We start from the raw sequence: 18,769 nt of genomic DNA, 5'->3' as shown, positions 1-18,769 counted from the left end.
AATGTTTGAAAATAATTCGCAAAGGTTATTTTAGGTCTTGGTTTTTAAAGGGTACGGGTTTAACCTAAATCCCTCTAAAATACAATTTGATATATTTATATTTATGTTTCCCCAAAAAAAAGGGTGCCCCTTGAAAAAAAGGGAATGTCCCGGTCTTCTGATAATAATATATGAAGAAGAAAGTGTCGTTAAAGGGGCCGGAACAATACCCTATACAAATTATATGTTAAAACTAGGCGAATAATTTTTTTTTAAGGGAAAAATTTTTTTTTTTTTAATGAATGACATGGCCCCCCAATTTTTCTTGTTTATTATTTTCCAAAATATTTTTTCATAAAACGTGATTTTTTGAAAAAAAAAAAAAAGTCCCAAAATCTCTAGTATATAAGAAAAATATCATAATTTTGGGGGCATCCAGATAAATAGTTTTTGGAGAATGAAAGTAAAGGAGCAACATTATGTAATTATTTTGTGTGCAGTGGATATTTGTGTTCTTTTCCCAAAAAATAAATAAATTATACAATCGTAATTTGATTTGAAAATTGGCTAGTGGCAACAAAAGTTAAACTACGTTCCTAGTACTAGTACTAGACTAAGAAGATAAAGTTAGTTGCAATTCAGTATTGGAACTTTTATGGGACACCATGTACTCCCAAATTTCAAATCTCATTCAATGCTCACCAAATCTTTTTCCGTTTCCTATCACAGGCCACAGGTAGCCTTCTGACCTCGAAGCAAAATTTTAATTGTGGTTTAGCTTTTTTTATGCCATTAAAAATGTAATAATTATAAAGTACCGTTATTCAATTATCACTATTTATTAAAAGTAGATTGATTATTTCTTTTTAAACACCGTTCATTCTTCAAATGTTAAGGCATGATTGACAATAATTATCAAATTTACTTTGAATTCTTAAAATAATAGTAGTAATTACTTGAAAAAAGTAATTGCTAATATCTGGCGAATAGAATATCAATTTTTTTTTTGATATTTGTATCCTTTAATTTATCTAAATTTCTTTAGAGAGTGGTACTCATCCTTAGCACCAAGTTGACATAAGCCCCAAAATATTTTCATCTAATAAGTACTCCTTCCGTCTGGTTTTACTTGTCATCTATACTAAGTAGGCGTTTGGCCGTAAGAATTATTCACTTTATTTCGGAATTTCTTTTCACTTTTCATTTTTGTCAACATAAATTCCAAAATACAACTTTAAGTTGTTTTTTGAATTCCAAAACAAGAAAAATTTGTCTTTAAAAAAATTTCACTTTTTTACAACTACATTTCACCAAAAATTACAATTTCAAAAACTATGGCCAAACACAACTCCAACTCCAAAATTCCAAAAAAGGTGAATTTTTTTTGGTTTCTACGGACAAACGGGCCCTAAGAGTCCGTTTGGCCATAATTTTTTTTTCACTTTTTTCACTTTCAACACATTCAACAACCCAAAGTTGCCGGCCATGTTAAGAATTATTCATTTTTTTTCTGGATTTTTTTTCCTCGCTTTTCTCAAAAATTAGTGTTTGGCCATGAAGTGAAAAAAATTTGCTTTTCATGGCCAAATGCCTACTAAAAAGATTGACCAAACACAACTTCATCTTCAACTCCAACCCCAAAATACCAAATAAAGTGAAAAATATTTGCTTTTCATGGCCAAATGCCTACTAAAAATAGTTGTTCATTTTTACTTGTCGGTTTGGAAAATCAACAGATAATTTATCATTTTATATCAACTTCATCCTTATTATTAATTATTATGTTGAAAACTTTTAGGAATTGTTAGTGGATGCACAACTTTTAGAGTATGTTTGATTGATTTAGTAATAATTGGGGGTGATATACTAAAACTGTCATTTTATTTATAACTCCTTAATATGTGTGCCAAGTCATTGCAAGACAAATAAAAATGGACGGCTCCTTAAAACGTGTGCCAAGTCATTACTCACTCCGTCTCATACTACTTGGCTATCTTTCCTTTTGCACGTCCCTTAAGAAATTATAAATGAAAGATGTATTTTATTACCTTACTCCTATCTCTCTCTAATAAATACATTCTAATAAATATTGACTATTTTCAAGAAAAATTTAATACTAAGAGTAAGATGGGAAATATTTAATTAATGTTATCTTAGTTTTGTAAATGAACAAGTAATTTGGGACATATATTTTAGTAATGTGGCCAAATAGTATGGGATTGAGGCAGTACAAGGCAAATGAAATTGGCGGCGCCTAAGGCGGTCCTCATCTTTAGCACTAAAGGTGTTCACGGTTTGGTTAAAAACCGATCCAAACCGAAAATGAAAACCAAATCGACTAAATAAACCGATATTTACTTGGGTTAGGTTTTGAATTTTTAAAACCGATAATATTTAGTTTGGTTTTGATTTTATTAAAAGCAAACCGAACCGAACCGACAAATTTTATACATAATTATATATATACAATATATTATATTAAAAAATATTTTTAAATAATTTATATAAATTTTAAGTAAAATTTTATTAATCTAGGCTAATGAACTTTATACCTATAGCCGAAATTAAAAAGAAAGAAATCCATGAATTCAAAGAAACAACTATATGAGATTTACTTAGATTTATTTTTTATATTTTTTATAAACTTTATTCACTTAATTAAAATCATAAATCCTAAGACATTTTCTCTATAATGCAAGACACTATAGCTACCACAATAAAAGACTAATAACGGATTATAAGTTGAAAAAAGATAGAAAATTCCCTCCTAATTATAGGAAAAAGAGAAATACTTTTAATTTTCTTAAAAACTAAGTCAAATTATAAATTTAATACTCTTAGCAACTAATGTTAACCAAACCAATGTATATATATTATATTTGATTTGATTTTAATAATTTTAAAATTTTTTTAAATCAGTTTTTCTTACCTTTGATTTGATTTTGATTTTGATTTTGATTTTGATTTTAATCCATAATCGATCCAAAGTGTTGATTTTATTATATATAGTATTAACACATAGAATAACCTATTTAGCACCAGTTGATATAACACGCTAGTATATAAAATTTTATATACACTATACAAAATTGTCATATCTTATGCGATAAGTATCAAATACACTTGCATTGTAAAAGTGAAACTTTGATTTTGCCGTAATACTTTTGTTTTCCTCAATTTTCCTCTTCGGATCCTCCGAAACTTGAAAACGAATCCCAATAGACTAACACGCGTTCGCTACGTGTCGCAACGATCCATCTGCGTGTCGGTCACTTCGTTAAAGTCAAAAATTCATTTGCGAATCTTAAGAACAAAGATAAGTGAGAGCGTCGTTAAAAACACAAAAGGCATTTATACTTTGGTTATTAATAAGAAGGAACTGAAAGACCCAAAACAATAGTTGCAATTCACAACAGATGAGAGTAATTCGAAACACATCACTGCTAATTCTTTCGTTGCTTTTTCTATTCTCTGCGTTTGGGTTAAGCGAACAGGGAGGATTTTGCGACGAAGAGATGGCCACACTTGGTGGGATTAGAGATTCGCATGGTTCATCGCAGAATAGCGACGAGATCCATAGCCTTGCTAAATTTGCTGTCGATGAGCATAACAAGAAGGAGGTCTGTACTTTTACCGGATTATTCATCATGTTTTTACTTTTTTTAATTAATGCTACTAGTAGTGTACTGTGTTCTTTTTTCCTTTTTTTTTCTATGAAGTGTTTTTTTTTTTTTGGGGCGACTGATGATGGGGAGGTTTACAAATAGACAAATAGGAAGATCTTTTTTACTAAAAAGAATCTCATTTTAGAATAATGTTTACTGAGCCTTGTTGAATGGAAGGATAGTGATGGAGGATTTAGGAGGATGGAGCGCCCTTTCCCCTAAGAAAGTGCTGGATTTGATTAGGGTGAGGGCTTACCCCAGAAAGAGAGGACAATGGGATTAAAATGGGGCTCAATGGTTCCTAACTAACTTGTCAAGCTGGATCAGCTGAACGCCTTTTTAATGAAGATTGAAAAGGGGTTTCCCGTTTTTCCAGTAGCTTACCTGTTAGAGGCAGATCCAGGAATTAGCATTGTGGTTTCAAGGTTTAGAGTTTTAGGATGGACCACAGAAAACAAAGGGTGCACAAAGCATCTTGCGTTAGAAGGGTTCGCGGAAGGACCCGCAAGGGTGGCTCAGTTGGTTGAGCATGGGGCTTTCATAATGGAGGTCTCAGGTTCGAAACCCCCTGTCCACGAAAGTAGGGGATTAGCTTTCTGGGTCGAGTTTGTCGCACATGGCTTGCTTAGTACGAGTTATCTCTCCTGTGCGGTTTGCGGGCTATTGCATAGGAGCGGGTTTACCCTGTGCGCACCTAAAGGGCAGCGGCTGAGGGTCCGGGGGGAGGGCCGCACACCTAAGGGTGTGATGTAGACGGCTTACCGTAATGCAAGCATTAGTGGCTGCTTTCAGCCTTTCACGAGTCGAATTTGTGAGCAATAGGCCCGTGAAAACTTTATCTTGCTCCAAATCTACTCTTCGTAGACAACAAAGAACTGCATAGTAATAACTGAACCAGATATATGATATATATCTGGAAAGATAACGAACCACTTGACCTAACATATATTTAGTAAATACGATCATTATAATTGTACCTGTTGACTTGTCATGTTTTCAAAGCGGTCAATAGTCGCATATGCTTTCAAATACTTTGTCTTTTATATAACCAACTAAACAATCATTCAAAGATTCATCACCAATTTTGTGTTGCAAGTCATTCTTTATGTGTTTCATTGTAGAAAAAGATCTAGCGATAAACAATATCAGACATAACTTCACAAAAAAATAAACAAGCCTCTATCTAAGTCTTGAGATTTATTTTAACTAGCGTTTCAGAGAGATCTCCAAGTCTATTCAAGTTAGAGAAATCTTTATTTTCTCACATAGAGAGTTTACTTGTCAATTGGGAACACCTGGTTTATTATAATAAATCATTATCTTCTCTCACATAGAGAGTTTAGTTGTCACTTGGAAGCACCGGGTTTATTGCAATAAAATTTAGCAAGTTTCATAATTTTGTCCATATCATAATTTGCAAAGAATATCCGAACTCAAACAAGCCATACCAAGAAGTAAATCACCATTCACTGCATCAAAACGACAATGAAGTTTCGAAAGTTGGAAATTACTTGAAAGCATTTAAAACTTCTATATGCAAATTGTGAGAATATGTAGCACTTGGAAGTCTTAGGTTAGGACAAGATAATAGTTCTTATCCTTTCAAGAATCACAATATCATGTTTGACACTAACAAAGAGACATCTTCGATAAAAAAAAATCTTTTAGACTCTCATTAATTGCAATTGCCTCTTGGAGATTGGATGGAGATTGGATCCGTGAGGTTTCAATCAAATCGGATGTGGTATCGTATTTCATAGAAATGGCAGGGTGTATAAGTATATTCCTTCCATCTTCCTACTAGGACAGATAGTCTTACAACAAACTACTTAGCTTCGCTAGTTGGCACCCCTTGTGTAGTGGTTCCAAACCTTATCCGACTAATAAGAGGAAAGGAAAGGGCAAGCTAAAATCGAGTCCTAACAAGCTGTTGTCTTTTCATTAGCCATTGCGTGCTAGTGCTGCCCTGGCGTATATGTTACAGAATCAACTGCATCTTAAACTGCTGAACTTTTCAATTTGGATTCCAAATTTGAGATTTTTCTTGGAGCTATAGGGAAGAATTGGAAAGATTTATATAATGAAAAGGTTCTTTATTGATTCAAACACTGTACCAAACTAACGAGTACGCTATCTTTTTTTTTTTCTTTTTTTCTTTTTTCTTTTCTCTTTTTCGAAAATGAGTACTCTATCTTGGTTTTTTTACACAGCCATACTCAAATCATTTGTTATTGCCAACGCTTTCAATACGAACTTTGTCATCTCTCAAGATAATTAAATTCTCATTTGCAAGAACATCAATCACACGAACAATTAGCGAAAATAATGCAATAAAGTTGTGTATTGTCTTAAAATGAGATCCTCGACGGGTATCACCCCTTTGAAGTTTTAAGTTTTTTGATTTAGTTCATATCTCGTATGAACACCAGGCACTAGTAACTTCTGTAATGTCTTTGCTTGATCTTCTCGAAGCATCTCCTTGCGCTTAGAAGAATCTCCAGCGATATCCAAAACATTATCAACAATATGAAAATAGATCGACATTGTAATATCGTAATTTTTCTTTGCTACATCTATTACAGCCCAGTGCAATTGATGAGCAACAGAACATATGCGATATGTTGGAGGTGTATTTTTCAAATTAAATTAAGACCATTGATTTGTCCCTGCATGTTACCAACTCGATCGTAACTTTGTCCTCATATTTGAAACTAGAGTTGCAATGAATGCTCTAAAAATAAAAAATAGATTGCACCTTTCGTATCAGTGAAGATGTTTTTAACATGACTAAAAACGAGGAACCATTTAATAAGTTTGTCCACATACCACAGAATATGAGTCATTTATTCCTTATGAGAGTACCTTTTTAGATTAATATACAAATATTCTAGAATAGTCAAAAAATTGTTGAAAGCGATTACCGAAGATTTAAATCGAAGATTGTTTTGAAATATTAGTTGATGAATCTAAGAAGGTATCTCGTAAGGAACATATGACTTGTTCTGTCGTATCTCAACTAAGAGGGGAAAAAAAGGAGGGCAAACTTATTGAGTGATTCTTAGTATTGTTAATGTTAAAGATACATTTTTTTTGGTTATAAAAAAAGATAACATTTTCAATTGACATTGAAAGCAGTGATCTATTTTTTGCTTTTAGAACATTCATTCCATCAAGTCCATTTCAAATGCGAAGATATGATTATGATAACAAGCATGGAGAAGTGGTTTTAAACTTTGATTTTGAAAGATACTCCTTCAGCATATTGCATACATTGCTTTAATCATCAATTGCGATAGACTCTTTTAGCTGTTGTGGAGAAACATTATGATGTTGATGAACTATTTCATACTGTTGCTAGTGTTTTGAATGTCGTTGAGATTCTTCTAAGTGCAATGAGATGCTTCAAGGGGATGGAGTAGAAAAACTAAAGAAATTACTAATGCTCGGTGAAAGTTCATACAGACTATATCATAACTTGGACTTTAGAGGCCGGCTGATACCCGTGGGGATCTTATTTTAAGACGGTGCTCAAGTTTATTGCATCATATGTACATGTACATGAAGCTCTTGTGGGTGAGAGTTTTAGTTATCTTGAGATATGTCATAAATTCTTTTGAGTTTGTGCATTCATTGCACTTGATGTTAGAAATTACAATTGATTTGAGTATGGCACTGCAAAGAAAAGATCAAGATATTATAGATGTGTTGAAACTCATTAGTTTCGCCAAGAGACAATCGCAATTGAGGAGTATCTAAATGGGAATCTTTGATGTAAGATGTCTCTTCATTTTGTGTGTCAAACATGGTATTGTGATTCCTAAAATGGATAAGAATTATCATTTTGGAATGTCAAGCATAGGACTTCAAACGTTTAGTGTTGCATATTCTCCTCATTTGTTGGTAGAAGTTTTAATGTTGTTATTGATTTGCAATTTTCAGAGCTTAACAATTGTTTTGATATTACATTCTACTTTTGGTATTTGTTTGTGTCGGGATAATCCCTTTGCAAATTATGATTAGCTAAAAGTATGAAACTCGCTACAGTTTATCTCATTAAATTCGGTGTTTCCAAGCTCGACAACTGTATTCTGATTACTCTTTAACTTGAATGGGTTTGTAGACCTCTCTATGGACAAGACTTGGGGATTTCTTATTTGCTTGTAAGTTTATTGAAATGAATTTTTGGATGATTGTTAGTTTGTTACATAGAAAATGAAGTATTTGAAAGTGCACCTAATAATGCGCCATTGATCTTGTTCAAAGCATTACAAATTGTCGGTACAGTTGTAGTAGTCATACTTACGATATATACATTGTGTTAGGTGGTTCATTACTTTTCAAATATATATGATATAAATACTCGTCTCTTGGTCCGGTAATTATGCATAGATCTTTGCTGTCTACCCTAAAATTTTAAATCTTAAACTCCTGGATCCGCTTCAGTCTAAATTTTGCATTATTATAATAAAGAAACCATAGCGGTGTACTAGCAAAACCAAAGGAGGTTGATTGTAGTCGGTAAGGGAGTGAGTTGAAAAGCCCTTTTTGTACACCTCGTAATAACAATACATATGGATATCGGGGAGAAAATAGCAGAAAGGCATCTTAATTGTCCTCTTCATGAAGAACAATTAATACCAGGGCCATTCACCTTACATTTACTTTCTTTTTGTTGAATGCACGTGTGATAGTGGAAGCTTTTCTCTTCTGTTTCTTTAGCTACCTTTTTTTCTCTTCTTTTAACACTTTCTGATAGCAGACTTTACTTTGGTACAATCATTTTGTTTGTATCTTTTATGTTGATAGAAGGCACATCATAATAGTCCTTTTAAGGCATGATAATTTTCTTAGATTTCAATGTCTTCAATTTTTTCCAGAATGCAATGATTGAATTGGCCAGAGTAGTGAAGGCGCAAGAGCAAGTTGTTGCTGGCACACTGCACCATCTGACTCTTGAGGTCATAGATGCTGGAAAGAAGAAACTCTATGAGGCTAAGGTTTGGGTCAAACCATGGCTGAATTTTAAGGAACTTCAAGAGTTCAAGCATGTTGAAGATGGTCCTACCTTTACTGCTTCAGATCTAGGAGTTCAGCAAGGTAACTGTCTTATTGATTCTAATTCCTGATATGTTCTTTCAATTGAATCAATAGCGCTTGGAGTTTGCATCAATCACCTCAATTTGAGGCTCCCACTTGTAATGAACAGTTTTCTTTTGAGAAACGGGTCAGATGGTTTGTGCCGAAGTTGTAATTACGTAGGTTATTTCTCTGCTTTATGTGCCTGTGGCTTGGGTTAAATCATCTGTTAATATGACCTCCAGTTTCTGGTATTCTACGTTGTCTTCATTGAGGAAAAAAAATTGTGCAGCATATCATAGATGAATCGCAGGAAGTTTTGCCCAGTTCTTCTAGTGGAGAATGTTTTCTCCGAATTACTGCATCAGATACATATATATCTGATGCATTTGTTGTTGGTTGTGGTGGGGGGGGGGGGCACGGGCACGGCACCATCTAGAAACTTGTTTCTCTTAGAAATCTTGGGATTGATCGGTTTTTTTTTTTTTTTTCCTTCCCTTTTTAACTTATTTAGAAGAGCAAACCACTGGATTGAAGTCAGTACCTGTGGATGATCCGGTTGTTCACGAAGCTGCAGAGCATGCAATTAAGACCATTCAGCAGAGATCCAATTCACTACTTCCATATGAACTGAAAGAGATTGTTCATGCTAATGCTGAGGTATGCCCTTGTTTCATGCTTGTCTTCCTTCCTGCCAGCCATCTAGTTGTTATGCGGGTAACTTGCATATGATATCTTTAAGGCAGCTATATTTTCTGTGTGGAAGGCTTTTCTCGAGGATTAGAAAGAATGATCAAGACGTGAAGGTGTTGCTATGTGATAATTCTAGATCTGCAATTGTAATTATGGTCAACCATAGTGGAGCCTTTCGAATGTCTTCTTTTTTGCTTTTTTGAGAAGCCCTTTACGACTATACTATAAAGGACAGGGGGTGTTCACCTTTGGAAACTTAGCTACTCAAGACCTTCTCAGAAAGTCAAGCTAAAGGCGTGACGGATGATGTCTGTCACAGGAAGAAAACCAGGTGGTGTTAAAGGACATTGTGAAAAGGGATGAAAAAGTCAAAAGGGGGAAGAGAACTAAATAGTAACTTGTTTGAATAATGTGATGAACATTTAATAAAAATTGTAACATGCTTGTTGCGCAGATTTGTTCACACTCGCAGTCCCTCAGTGGAGGACCACCTCCGTACCCCAAATATTAATGAAGCTTTGTCATAGAAAGCTGACCAGAAATGAACTTACACTACGAAGTTCCTCTATTTCCCCCTCCTAGATATTCTAGGAAATAATAGTTCGGACGGGGGTTGTTGGACCTCCATATCATTGTTGTGTACCTTATAGTAATAAAGTAACGATTGGATTTGCTTTTAAGCAGGTTGCTGATGATTCTGCAAAGCTTCATTTGCTCATCAAAACAAGCAGGGGAGGAAAGGAGGAAAAGTTCAAAGTTCAAGTGCACCACAATAATGAAGGTGCCTTCCACTTGAATCATATGGAGCCTGACAACTAACTTTCAAACTAGCTTGGGAGATCCTATGCCTCCTTAAAGTTCTAGTTGCTATATGGAGCTATGGGAGATGCACAAATATGTTTGAAGTAAAAATAAGCATGTAACCAGCACAAATTATAGTACTTGCCTTTGCGATCTAAGGTTGGCTTCTTGTAATAGATCTCTATGATCCATGCTGGATTGCCCTCTCCTCTCAGGTGGAGGAAACAATAGATCTGTTGTATGTTGTCTTTTTAATGTTCTTTGTTGTACCACAGCTATATTCAAGTGGATATGATATGCATGTGTCGTTTTTGTGTTATCCAGTCCTATTTTTCGTCTCATGAATATACACTAGTCGATAACTCGAGTATAATGTGTGGGGCCTGTGTATCCTGACTCCAGAGCATCTTCCGTTATGCGATTTCTGACCTTGTGTCGTCAGGACTGCAAGCTATGAGCAAAATATGAAGTGGGCGGATTCAGTTCTCTCTCTTCTTTTGAAGAGAGTAGCAGGAGCTATGTGGTGCTGAATGTGTTGTGCAGCCATATTCTTATAGTTGTTTCCTCATTTCAGATACGAATATTAAGTGATACAAGGCTAACTTGGTATCAAGACGGAGCCGAAAGTAAATGATGCTTTGGTTTTTACCCTTGGGTAATATGTATATATAAAAAGCTTATAAGCAGGTTAAATTGAATTAATGCGATTTGTCAAAGCTTAGTGGTAGGTTTTGTCGGAAAAAGAATGTTTTTCAGCGGGAGTCTCATCTGGGTGGCTTGTTTTTCAGCGGGAGTCTCATCTGGGTGGCTGGTTCAGTCGCTTTCGAGAACTCAGATTGACGGGTAGTAAGATAGCATACTCGTATGATTGATTTAAAGTGGTTGAATTTTTGGAGGAGAAATTGGAGCAGATAGAGGAAGACCAGCTAAGCAACCAAATTGAACCCCCACAACTGGATCTCCGGGCTAATCAAAAGAAAAGAAAAAAACGGCCACGGGTATGCTAGAAAGGATGTTTGGACGTTTACTTGGATCATACGTGTATAACGTGTATTAAATTGTGCTCAGCTAATTTCTTTTGAGTTAAAGTTTGAAACATAATATAAAGACATGTATTAAAACTCCCAATCGATATAAATATAATTAAACGAAATAAAGAAGATGAGTAGAGGAATGGTAGTAATTATATTTGAGAGTTACATGGGGCATATTTGTGACGGATGAGAGATGTTTAGAGCCTGTTTGGAAAGCCACCTGGTAACTGGAATTGGTGTAATTACTAGGGTAATAATTACACAACCTAGTAATTACACAGTAGTGTAATTACAATGACCTGTTTGTTTGTCATAACGTAATTACAGTGTAATTACAAGTGTGTTGTTTGGTTGCACAAGTGTAATTACACGGTAGTTTAATTTAAAAATAAAATTTAATTATAAAAATTTTAAATTTAATATTTAAAAAATATTTGCCTTTATAAATGATATAAAATTAGTTATTTAATAACACATTGTTTCTTGAAAATATATTAATTAATAATCATATATTTGTAACTAGTATTGTAAAAAATAATTGATATATATTTTTCAAATTAATAATATTTAGTTTTAATTAATTATAAAACTTAAAAGAAAACTTTTTTTTGTGAGAACGTTATGGATTGGATGTTTGACAAAAAAATGATATTTATAAATATAATGCCATAACATTATTCAAATGTTTGACACAAAAAATTCATCAAATGTAAGTCAAAAATAAACAACATGCAATGTGAAAGCAAATAACTTAAAATTGAAAATATAACCTAAATTCAAAATCCAAAAGAAAAAGTTTAACATAATACTCTTATGTCAAATTTCAACATTACATAAGTAAGTTCTAATATAACCCAAGTAAATAATTCAAAAGATAGGGAAAATATAAGTCTATAACCTCATTCACAATGAAATTCTTCTTTAAACGTCACTCGTTATATGCCAAGTTTGTTAATGACTCATTCTTTCCAATATTAAGAGGTATAATTTCAAAAATTAGAATAATAACACGATTATGCTAAATGAATAAAATAAAAAAATAAAAAAATACGAGCAATTACATGGAATCACAAGAAGATTGGGAATGAAAAGAAAGGAAATGAAAAATAAATAATATAAAAAGAAAAATACATTTTAAAAATAAAAATAATAAAAAAGTAAAAATAAAAAAGAAATTAAAATAATAGAAATAAAAAATAAATTAAAAATCAAAAGAAATTAAAATAATAGAAATAAAAAATAAATTAAAAATCAAACGAAATTAAAATAAACAAAAAAGAAACAAACTAAAAAGTAATTGTGTAATTACAAGGTGTGATTACACCCAATTCTCAACCTCCCTTGAGAATTGGAGAGTGTAATTACACCCTGTCAATTACACCCAATTCCCGCCTAACTGTGTAGTTACTTGGTCAAACAAACATGCCAAACTGTGTAATTACACCCAATTATAATTACCTGGGTGGCTTTCCAAACAGGCCCTTAATGTATATAAATCTTTGATAATAACTTTTTGTCTATAGAGCATCATCTTTTTGTTTCAAGACTTGTAGTTTCTTCTCAATAATGAAAATTTGGTTTTGTTGACACGTTAAAGTATTTTAGTCACACCTTTAATTTTCAAATAAGTATTTTTTCAGAAGAAGTATTTTTGATTTTCTAAAAGCTTGATCAAACATGTCACCAGTGTTGTTGAAATAAACAAACAAGTATAAATATTTTTTATGAAATATTTAGTTTATTTTTATTTTTAAGACTTATAAATAGATAATAAAGTTTTATCTAATTTTCCTAGCTAAGTCTGAGTTGGATGGTATGATAAAGGACATTTTGGATACGTCTTGTTTTAAATTGTATATGTAGTAATGGGGAGAATAAAACTCCCACCTTGTAGTAGAAATGGCTTTTTTGTTAATAAAAAAGTTTTAATCAGTAAATAGTAAATACATGATTTTTTTATTTTATATATCCTAAAAAAACAAAGAGAGTTTCATTACATATTGATTGGTGAGCTAATCAATACCGTACTTGATAAAAACTGATGAATGTCCTTTGAGAAATTTTAGCTACACCTTACAACTATAGCTGGAAGAAAATAAGAGACTAACTAGTCAATATTTAGGTAGTTATAATATAGAAATGTTAAACGTTTAATTTAGAAACAGACATTATTACGGTTCACAATTAAAAAAATTATACCAGTAAATCAAGATATAACATCTAATAGAATAATATGAGACGGAACTTTGAAGTAATAATAAAGTTGTCACGGTGTGATTTATGTGTCACGAGTTCAAGCTGTGGAAGCAACTATTAATACTTGCATTACGATATGTTGCTGTCTACATCACACATTGGAGTGCAGTCGTTTCCCGCACCTTACTTAGAGTGCAACCCTTTTCCCTATCCGCTAACGCGGAATTTTTTTATGCAATGCAGTGACCTTTTGATTGGAGGAGACTAACAAAATAGAGGAAGTTAGAAAATAGGCTTAATGCATATGCGGCCCCCTAAAGTTGTCTCCTTTTTCCATTTTGTTACCTCAACTAAGTGTTGTTCCTATTGAACCCCTGAACTTGACCTCAAGTGTGTCTATCAAACACAATCCGAATTACATAACATAAATGATGAGTTTCATTTTTTTAGCCTTGCGCGTGAATGTCAATCGCATCCTACTTGAAAACTTCAACCAATTAAAAAACCCCACCCATTTTAACTATACACATCAGATAGGAAGAAGTGTACTCCTGTGTTATACAAGTGAAGAACCATCACTTGAACCAATCAAATAACAAAACTGGAAAATAAGAAATCAAAATTGGAAATTAAAACTGAAAAATAAAAAACCAAAACTGAAAAGTAAACACTAGAAACTAAAACTAGAAAATCAAAAACTGAAAAATAAGAAACCAAAATTGGAAACCAAAACTGAAAACTAAAAAACCAAAACCAAACTTAATATCTGATGTGTATAATTAAGATGGGTTGAGTGTTTTAATTGGTTGAATTTTTCACACAAGATGCGATTGACATTCACACGGAAGACTAAAAAAATGAAACTCATCATATATGTTATGTAAGTCGGATTGTGTTTGATAGACACACTTAAGGCTAATTCAGGGTTCAATAAGAACAATACTTAGTTCAAGTGACAAAATGAAAAAAAGAGTTAATTTAAGGGGCCGCATATGCATTAAGCCTAGAAAATACATTTTACTACTTAATATAAGAGGGAATGAATTTTTTTTTGTAGTCCTCACAGGGTTACATTTGTAATTTCACTTCTGCAGCTGTTGTCCTTTGCTGAAGATTCACCAAAAATAATGTCGGTCTCAACCTTCTCCCGACCTTCTTAAACCCTCCATGGATTTCCATTTGTTTCCTACCAGCGTCTTCCACAGTTTCAAGCCAGGTAAAATCTTTCTCTTCCACCTTTTTAATGTCTTCTAATCAATTAAAAGGTTTTAGCTTCTGATTCTATTTTATTTTTGGTCCTTTCTGTTGAGATTCTCCATAAATGGGGAATATAATTAATGTTTCCAGACAATAGGATCGAAATTAACCTTAGAGAGTAGACAAACCCCCATCATAATCTGAAACATAGGTGTTTTCTTGTACCTCTGGTATGATTTTAATTTGTTTCTACAATTTTACTTACGATCTATGAACTCTAATTACTGTTTGTATTTTGTTTTTTTGGCCATCTGTTATATGTTTGTGTTTTCCAATACGTTTTAATGTTAGATTTGGTGTTTCTTTCGCTTGCGAATTAGAGAGTGTTTCTTGATATCTGATGGGTATACGCAGTGTTTAAGCAAGAACTAGATAATTATTATGGAAACTATAATTTTTTGGAAGATGAGGTTTGTTCGGTAGCAATCGGTTTGGTTATTTGTTATATACATCTCTCCTTACCCTTGAATTGTTAAAAATTGTTTCATCTTATTTGTTTTTTATTTTAAAGAAGTTTAACTGAGCATGGATATTAAGAAATATAATTTATGTTAGTCATAATTACATTTCATATAAGTATAGTCCTTATTAATAATCTTTCTTTTAGTGGTGTTTTTACCGCTCCGTATTTTGTCTCTTGGGGCATAAAAACCAGCATTGTTTGGTGTCTCATTTAGTAAAGATTACAACTTTAAGGGAAAATCAAGAGTTTTGAGGAATTGAGTTTGAGTGAAGAGGTTATGGAGGCTTTTGGTGAAATGGGTATTTCTGAACCAAGTGAGATTCATTGTATGAGGATACCTACTGTTATTGAAGGGAAAAGTGTGGTTTCGGGTTCACATACGGGTTCCACGAAGTCTGGGTTCGAGTGAAGAGGTTATAGAGGCTTTACGCACATTTGTTGTTTGATTATGGATAATTGGGTTTGAGTGAAGAGGTTATGGAGGCATTAGGTGAAATGGGTATTACTGAGCATACCTGCTGTCATTGAAGGGAAAAGTGTTGTTTTGGGTTCACATACGGGTGGTAGTACTCTCTACGAACTGTTTCAAAGTAGAAAATGATCTTCAGTGTATAAGTTACCATCAGTGCAGCAGAGATGAGGCAGAGCACGACGTTTACGTCCATGCTTATGTTGCCGAATTTGGTCGAGGCAGAAGTGGCCAAGGCTTTCCACATTATAGCTTGGCTGCTAACACCAAGAATAATACCAAACGATGAAATAGGGTAACGGAGTAGAAATGGCCATGTCTTGTTCTGTGGAAGAACACTTTCCGCAGAGGTCTGTAGAGGAAAAATGCAATACCAACTCACTATCTTGATTCACTATAGAAATGAAAAGATGCAGCAAGAAATAAAGTTTACAATGTGAAATCAATTCCAATTTAGGCACGTAACTTCTTTGTATTAACACCCTTGAGGCTTACTCTTTAATTACTTGTTCTTATTTTAGATAAACATATTTGTTCTTATTTTAGATAAACAAACATACCAAAAAAATAGTCACAAATAAGAAAATCAATTGGCATGTGGTCAGATGGTAATCAGGCGTGAGATGGAAGGGAACAAATCTGTTGTAGGCTTAACATAGTCAAAATCTTAAGGATGTGTATTTGGCTATGAGAGCACATAGCTCATAAGGAAAATAATCTTTTCTTTTATAGGAGTATTTCCTACTCTTAATGACTTCCTTTCATCTCTTTGCTGGTTTGTCCTTTCCCTATGCAGTAGTCAGGCTATGGCGAAATATAATGAGCTTTGACTGGATCTTTGTTTTCTGCATTGCCTTGTATAATACATTAGCATTATTTAGCTACAAAATTACTTAAATACATGTCCAATATTAGGTTCGGGTCCTGGATATCGGCTAGATTGTTAACCAAGTAAATTGATTCCATAACTATAGAGTGGAGAATCAATTGGAGCACAGCTGAAGAACCTTTACATTAGATTCCAGCTTAAGAGATCAAATAGGTATCACGTCACCAAATTTTTTTTTTTTTTTTAAATCTTTTTCACTGTGTTTGAAATGACTGAAAGTACTATGAACTTTTTAAATACTTAGATGATCAGATGGTAACAGATCAAAAAGATAATCTTTTAATTCAACACAGTGAATCAACATTAGTAAATAAAAGCAGAAAAACATACCCTAAGCTTGTCAAGTTCTGGCCCTTCCAAGGCATCAAAATATCGGTCCACAGGAATATTAATAGGAGTATTAGCTTCCCGTTTGGTATTGGGTTGAGAGATGGACTTTTCTTCTGTTTCGTAATGTTTATTCCCACGCAAATTCGAGAATTGCCTCTCAAGCCTCTACCAAAAAATATTTTGAAACTGGGTTGCCTAGGAAGTTTGTCGTTTGCAGTAGAGCTTGCTAATCCTGGGCTGCCTAGGAAGTTTGCCGTTTGCAGTAGCTGCAGCTAAAGATGCAGCAGTAGTAGTAGTAATAGCTCTTGGCATAGGCTGAGAATAAACTTTTGTTTGCATATGATCTGTTGATTTAGCAGCAAACTCAGGAGTATCTATAGTCTCATTGTTATCAGTGAAGCCAACTGTTTTTGGAGTTGGTGGTATGCTAATTGAAATTGCATGCTGAAACATTCACTTGATTTGTACATTATTGGTTTTTTTAGGTTTATTTAATGTTTGCACTCACATTGGTTTAAGTGTACTAGCTGTAGCTTTTGCCTATTATTCAGGTGAAGCAGTCATTTGATGGTTATGTCAAGTTTAATCACCGACCCCATTTGGTTCAGGGAAAAACCATGAATAATCCTAGGTAATTAGCAACCCCGTTTGGTTGAGGGAAAACCATGAATAATCCTTGGTAATTACCAACTCCGTTTGGTTCCTTCAATATAATCCCAATAATTATATTTAACTGGGATTTTAATTTAAATATCTCGAATTATTCATTGATCTGATACATGAGGTCATAATTATGGCTTTATTTTTTAGTATGAATTCAATGATCCAAGTATATTCTAGACAGGTTTAAAAAATAAAATTAGATTATTTTTGGGAATTTCTGTTAAGATAGAAGTATATTTGCCTTTGCACTTGAAAAATAGACAAACAATCATCCTCTGGTTTATGTTTGTAGATTTGCCTAAATGACTACTAAATTAACTTCATTTTATTTTTCAAGGACTATAATCGTTTCTCGCTGTTGGATGCACAAAAAAAAAAAAAGGGCATTCCAAATAAAGAGTCAGCATTGTACATGTAAGCTTTTAATTTAACAATGATTTGCTCTTCTTTACGCAGAGTAAATGTTCACATTGATGACAGATTTATATACCCTGTATGTGCATATATTATGATGTATCTGCTATTCTTCTTTCTATCATGGCACTTACATTTATACTTGCGTGTTCTTTAAGCTTACAGGACAAAATTCACTATATCGCTTAAAGATTGAGGATAAGTTTGAAAAATTTCTTTTCTGAAAGAAAAGTAGTTCGAACAATATCTGTTGGAACAATAGAGTTTGGTTTTTATGGAACGTGAAAAATAAAATAAGCACTTTGCCTCAGTTACAAATAGAAACATCAAACGACGTGAAAGATACAATAACATGACAGTTGAAGTCATCTTCTGCGAACAGTTAAACTAATTAAGGTTGGTTTTAGAAGGCTATCTGATAGCTAACAGCTACAACTTAAACATTACTCATTCAAAACTGCTGATCAAATCAGATATCAAGTTACTGAAGTTTCTTAGCACATCATGGGCATAAATAAGAGGTTCCAGATCAGAATTTTTATAGGTATTTGAGTGTAGAAAATGGTGGCTCGATAGGCACTCACAATTGCAAAATATCTGTTTATTGGCCTGTTACCCTACCACCATTTGTTTGTGAGAAATATTTCCCCTTTTACCTCCCTGTTGGATTCTTGTGCAGACCAATGAGGTACATATATATGCTTCTGTGCTCTATTCCTCACTTTAGATGAATGATGCAGTAGAAATACTTCTTACCAATAGGAAAATGTCAAGCACAAATATGACTATGTTATAATCAATAGCTAATTTTAATAGTGATCTATTAAGGTAAAATGCTGA

General features: G+C 33.3%; 2 protein-coding genes across 2 annotated transcripts; one reads left to right on the top strand and one right to left on the bottom strand.

The window, feature by feature from the left end:
• Positions 1-3,331: 3,331 nt before the first annotated feature.
• Positions 3,332-10,484, top strand: LOC132056243 (cysteine proteinase inhibitor 6). The gene is made up of 4 exons (XM_059448344.1): positions 3,332-3,599; positions 8,522-8,741; positions 9,235-9,380; positions 10,098-10,484. The coding sequence occupies exons 1-4, from the start codon at positions 3,396-3,398 to the stop codon at positions 10,230-10,232; spliced, it is 705 nt and encodes a 234-aa protein (XP_059304327.1). The 5' UTR covers positions 3,332-3,395; the 3' UTR covers positions 10,233-10,484.
• A 5,201-nt stretch (positions 10,485-15,685) lies between these two features.
• LOC132057611 (S-type anion channel SLAH3-like) lies at positions 15,686-17,305 on the bottom strand. Its single transcript, XM_059450235.1, has 3 exons — positions 17,114-17,305; positions 16,853-17,017; positions 15,686-15,985 (listed from the first exon to the last, which is right to left on the bottom strand). Exons 1-3 carry the CDS (start codon positions 17,303-17,305, stop codon positions 15,686-15,688), a joined length of 657 nt encoding a protein of 218 aa, XP_059306218.1.
• Positions 17,306-18,769: the final 1,464 nt, after the last annotated feature.

Source organism: Lycium ferocissimum, chromosome 5 (assembly GCF_029784015.1).
Source record: "Lycium ferocissimum isolate CSIRO_LF1 chromosome 5, AGI_CSIRO_Lferr_CH_V1, whole genome shotgun sequence".
Lineage (NCBI taxonomy): Eukaryota > Viridiplantae > Streptophyta > Magnoliopsida > Solanales > Solanaceae > Lycium > Lycium ferocissimum.
The sequence above is the reverse complement of the archived record's forward strand: the minus strand, read 5'-3'. Positions and strand labels throughout refer to the sequence as shown.

Coding starts and splice junctions, on each gene's coding strand:
- LOC132056243 (XM_059448344.1), top strand. CDS start 3,396: ATGAGAGTAATTCGAAACACATCACTGCTAATTCTTTCGTTGCTTTTT. Junction 3,600..8,521: donor ATGAGCATAACAAGAAGGAG/GTCTGTACTTTT, acceptor AATTTTTTCCAG/AATGCAATGATTGAATTGGC. Junction 8,742..9,234: donor AGATCTAGGAGTTCAGCAAG/GTAACTGTCTTA, acceptor TAACTTATTTAG/AAGAGCAAACCACTGGATTG.
- LOC132057611 (XM_059450235.1), bottom strand. CDS start 17,305: ATGTTTCAGCATGCAATTTCAATTAGCATACCACCAACTCCAAAAACA. Junction 17,018..17,113: donor CATCTTTAGCTGCAGCTACT/GCAAACGGCAAA, acceptor ATTTTTTGGTAG/AGGCTTGAGAGGCAATTCTC. Junction 15,986..16,852: donor CAGAACTTGACAAGCTTAGG/GTATGTTTTTCT, acceptor TTTCCTCTACAG/ACCTCTGCGGAAAGTGTTCT.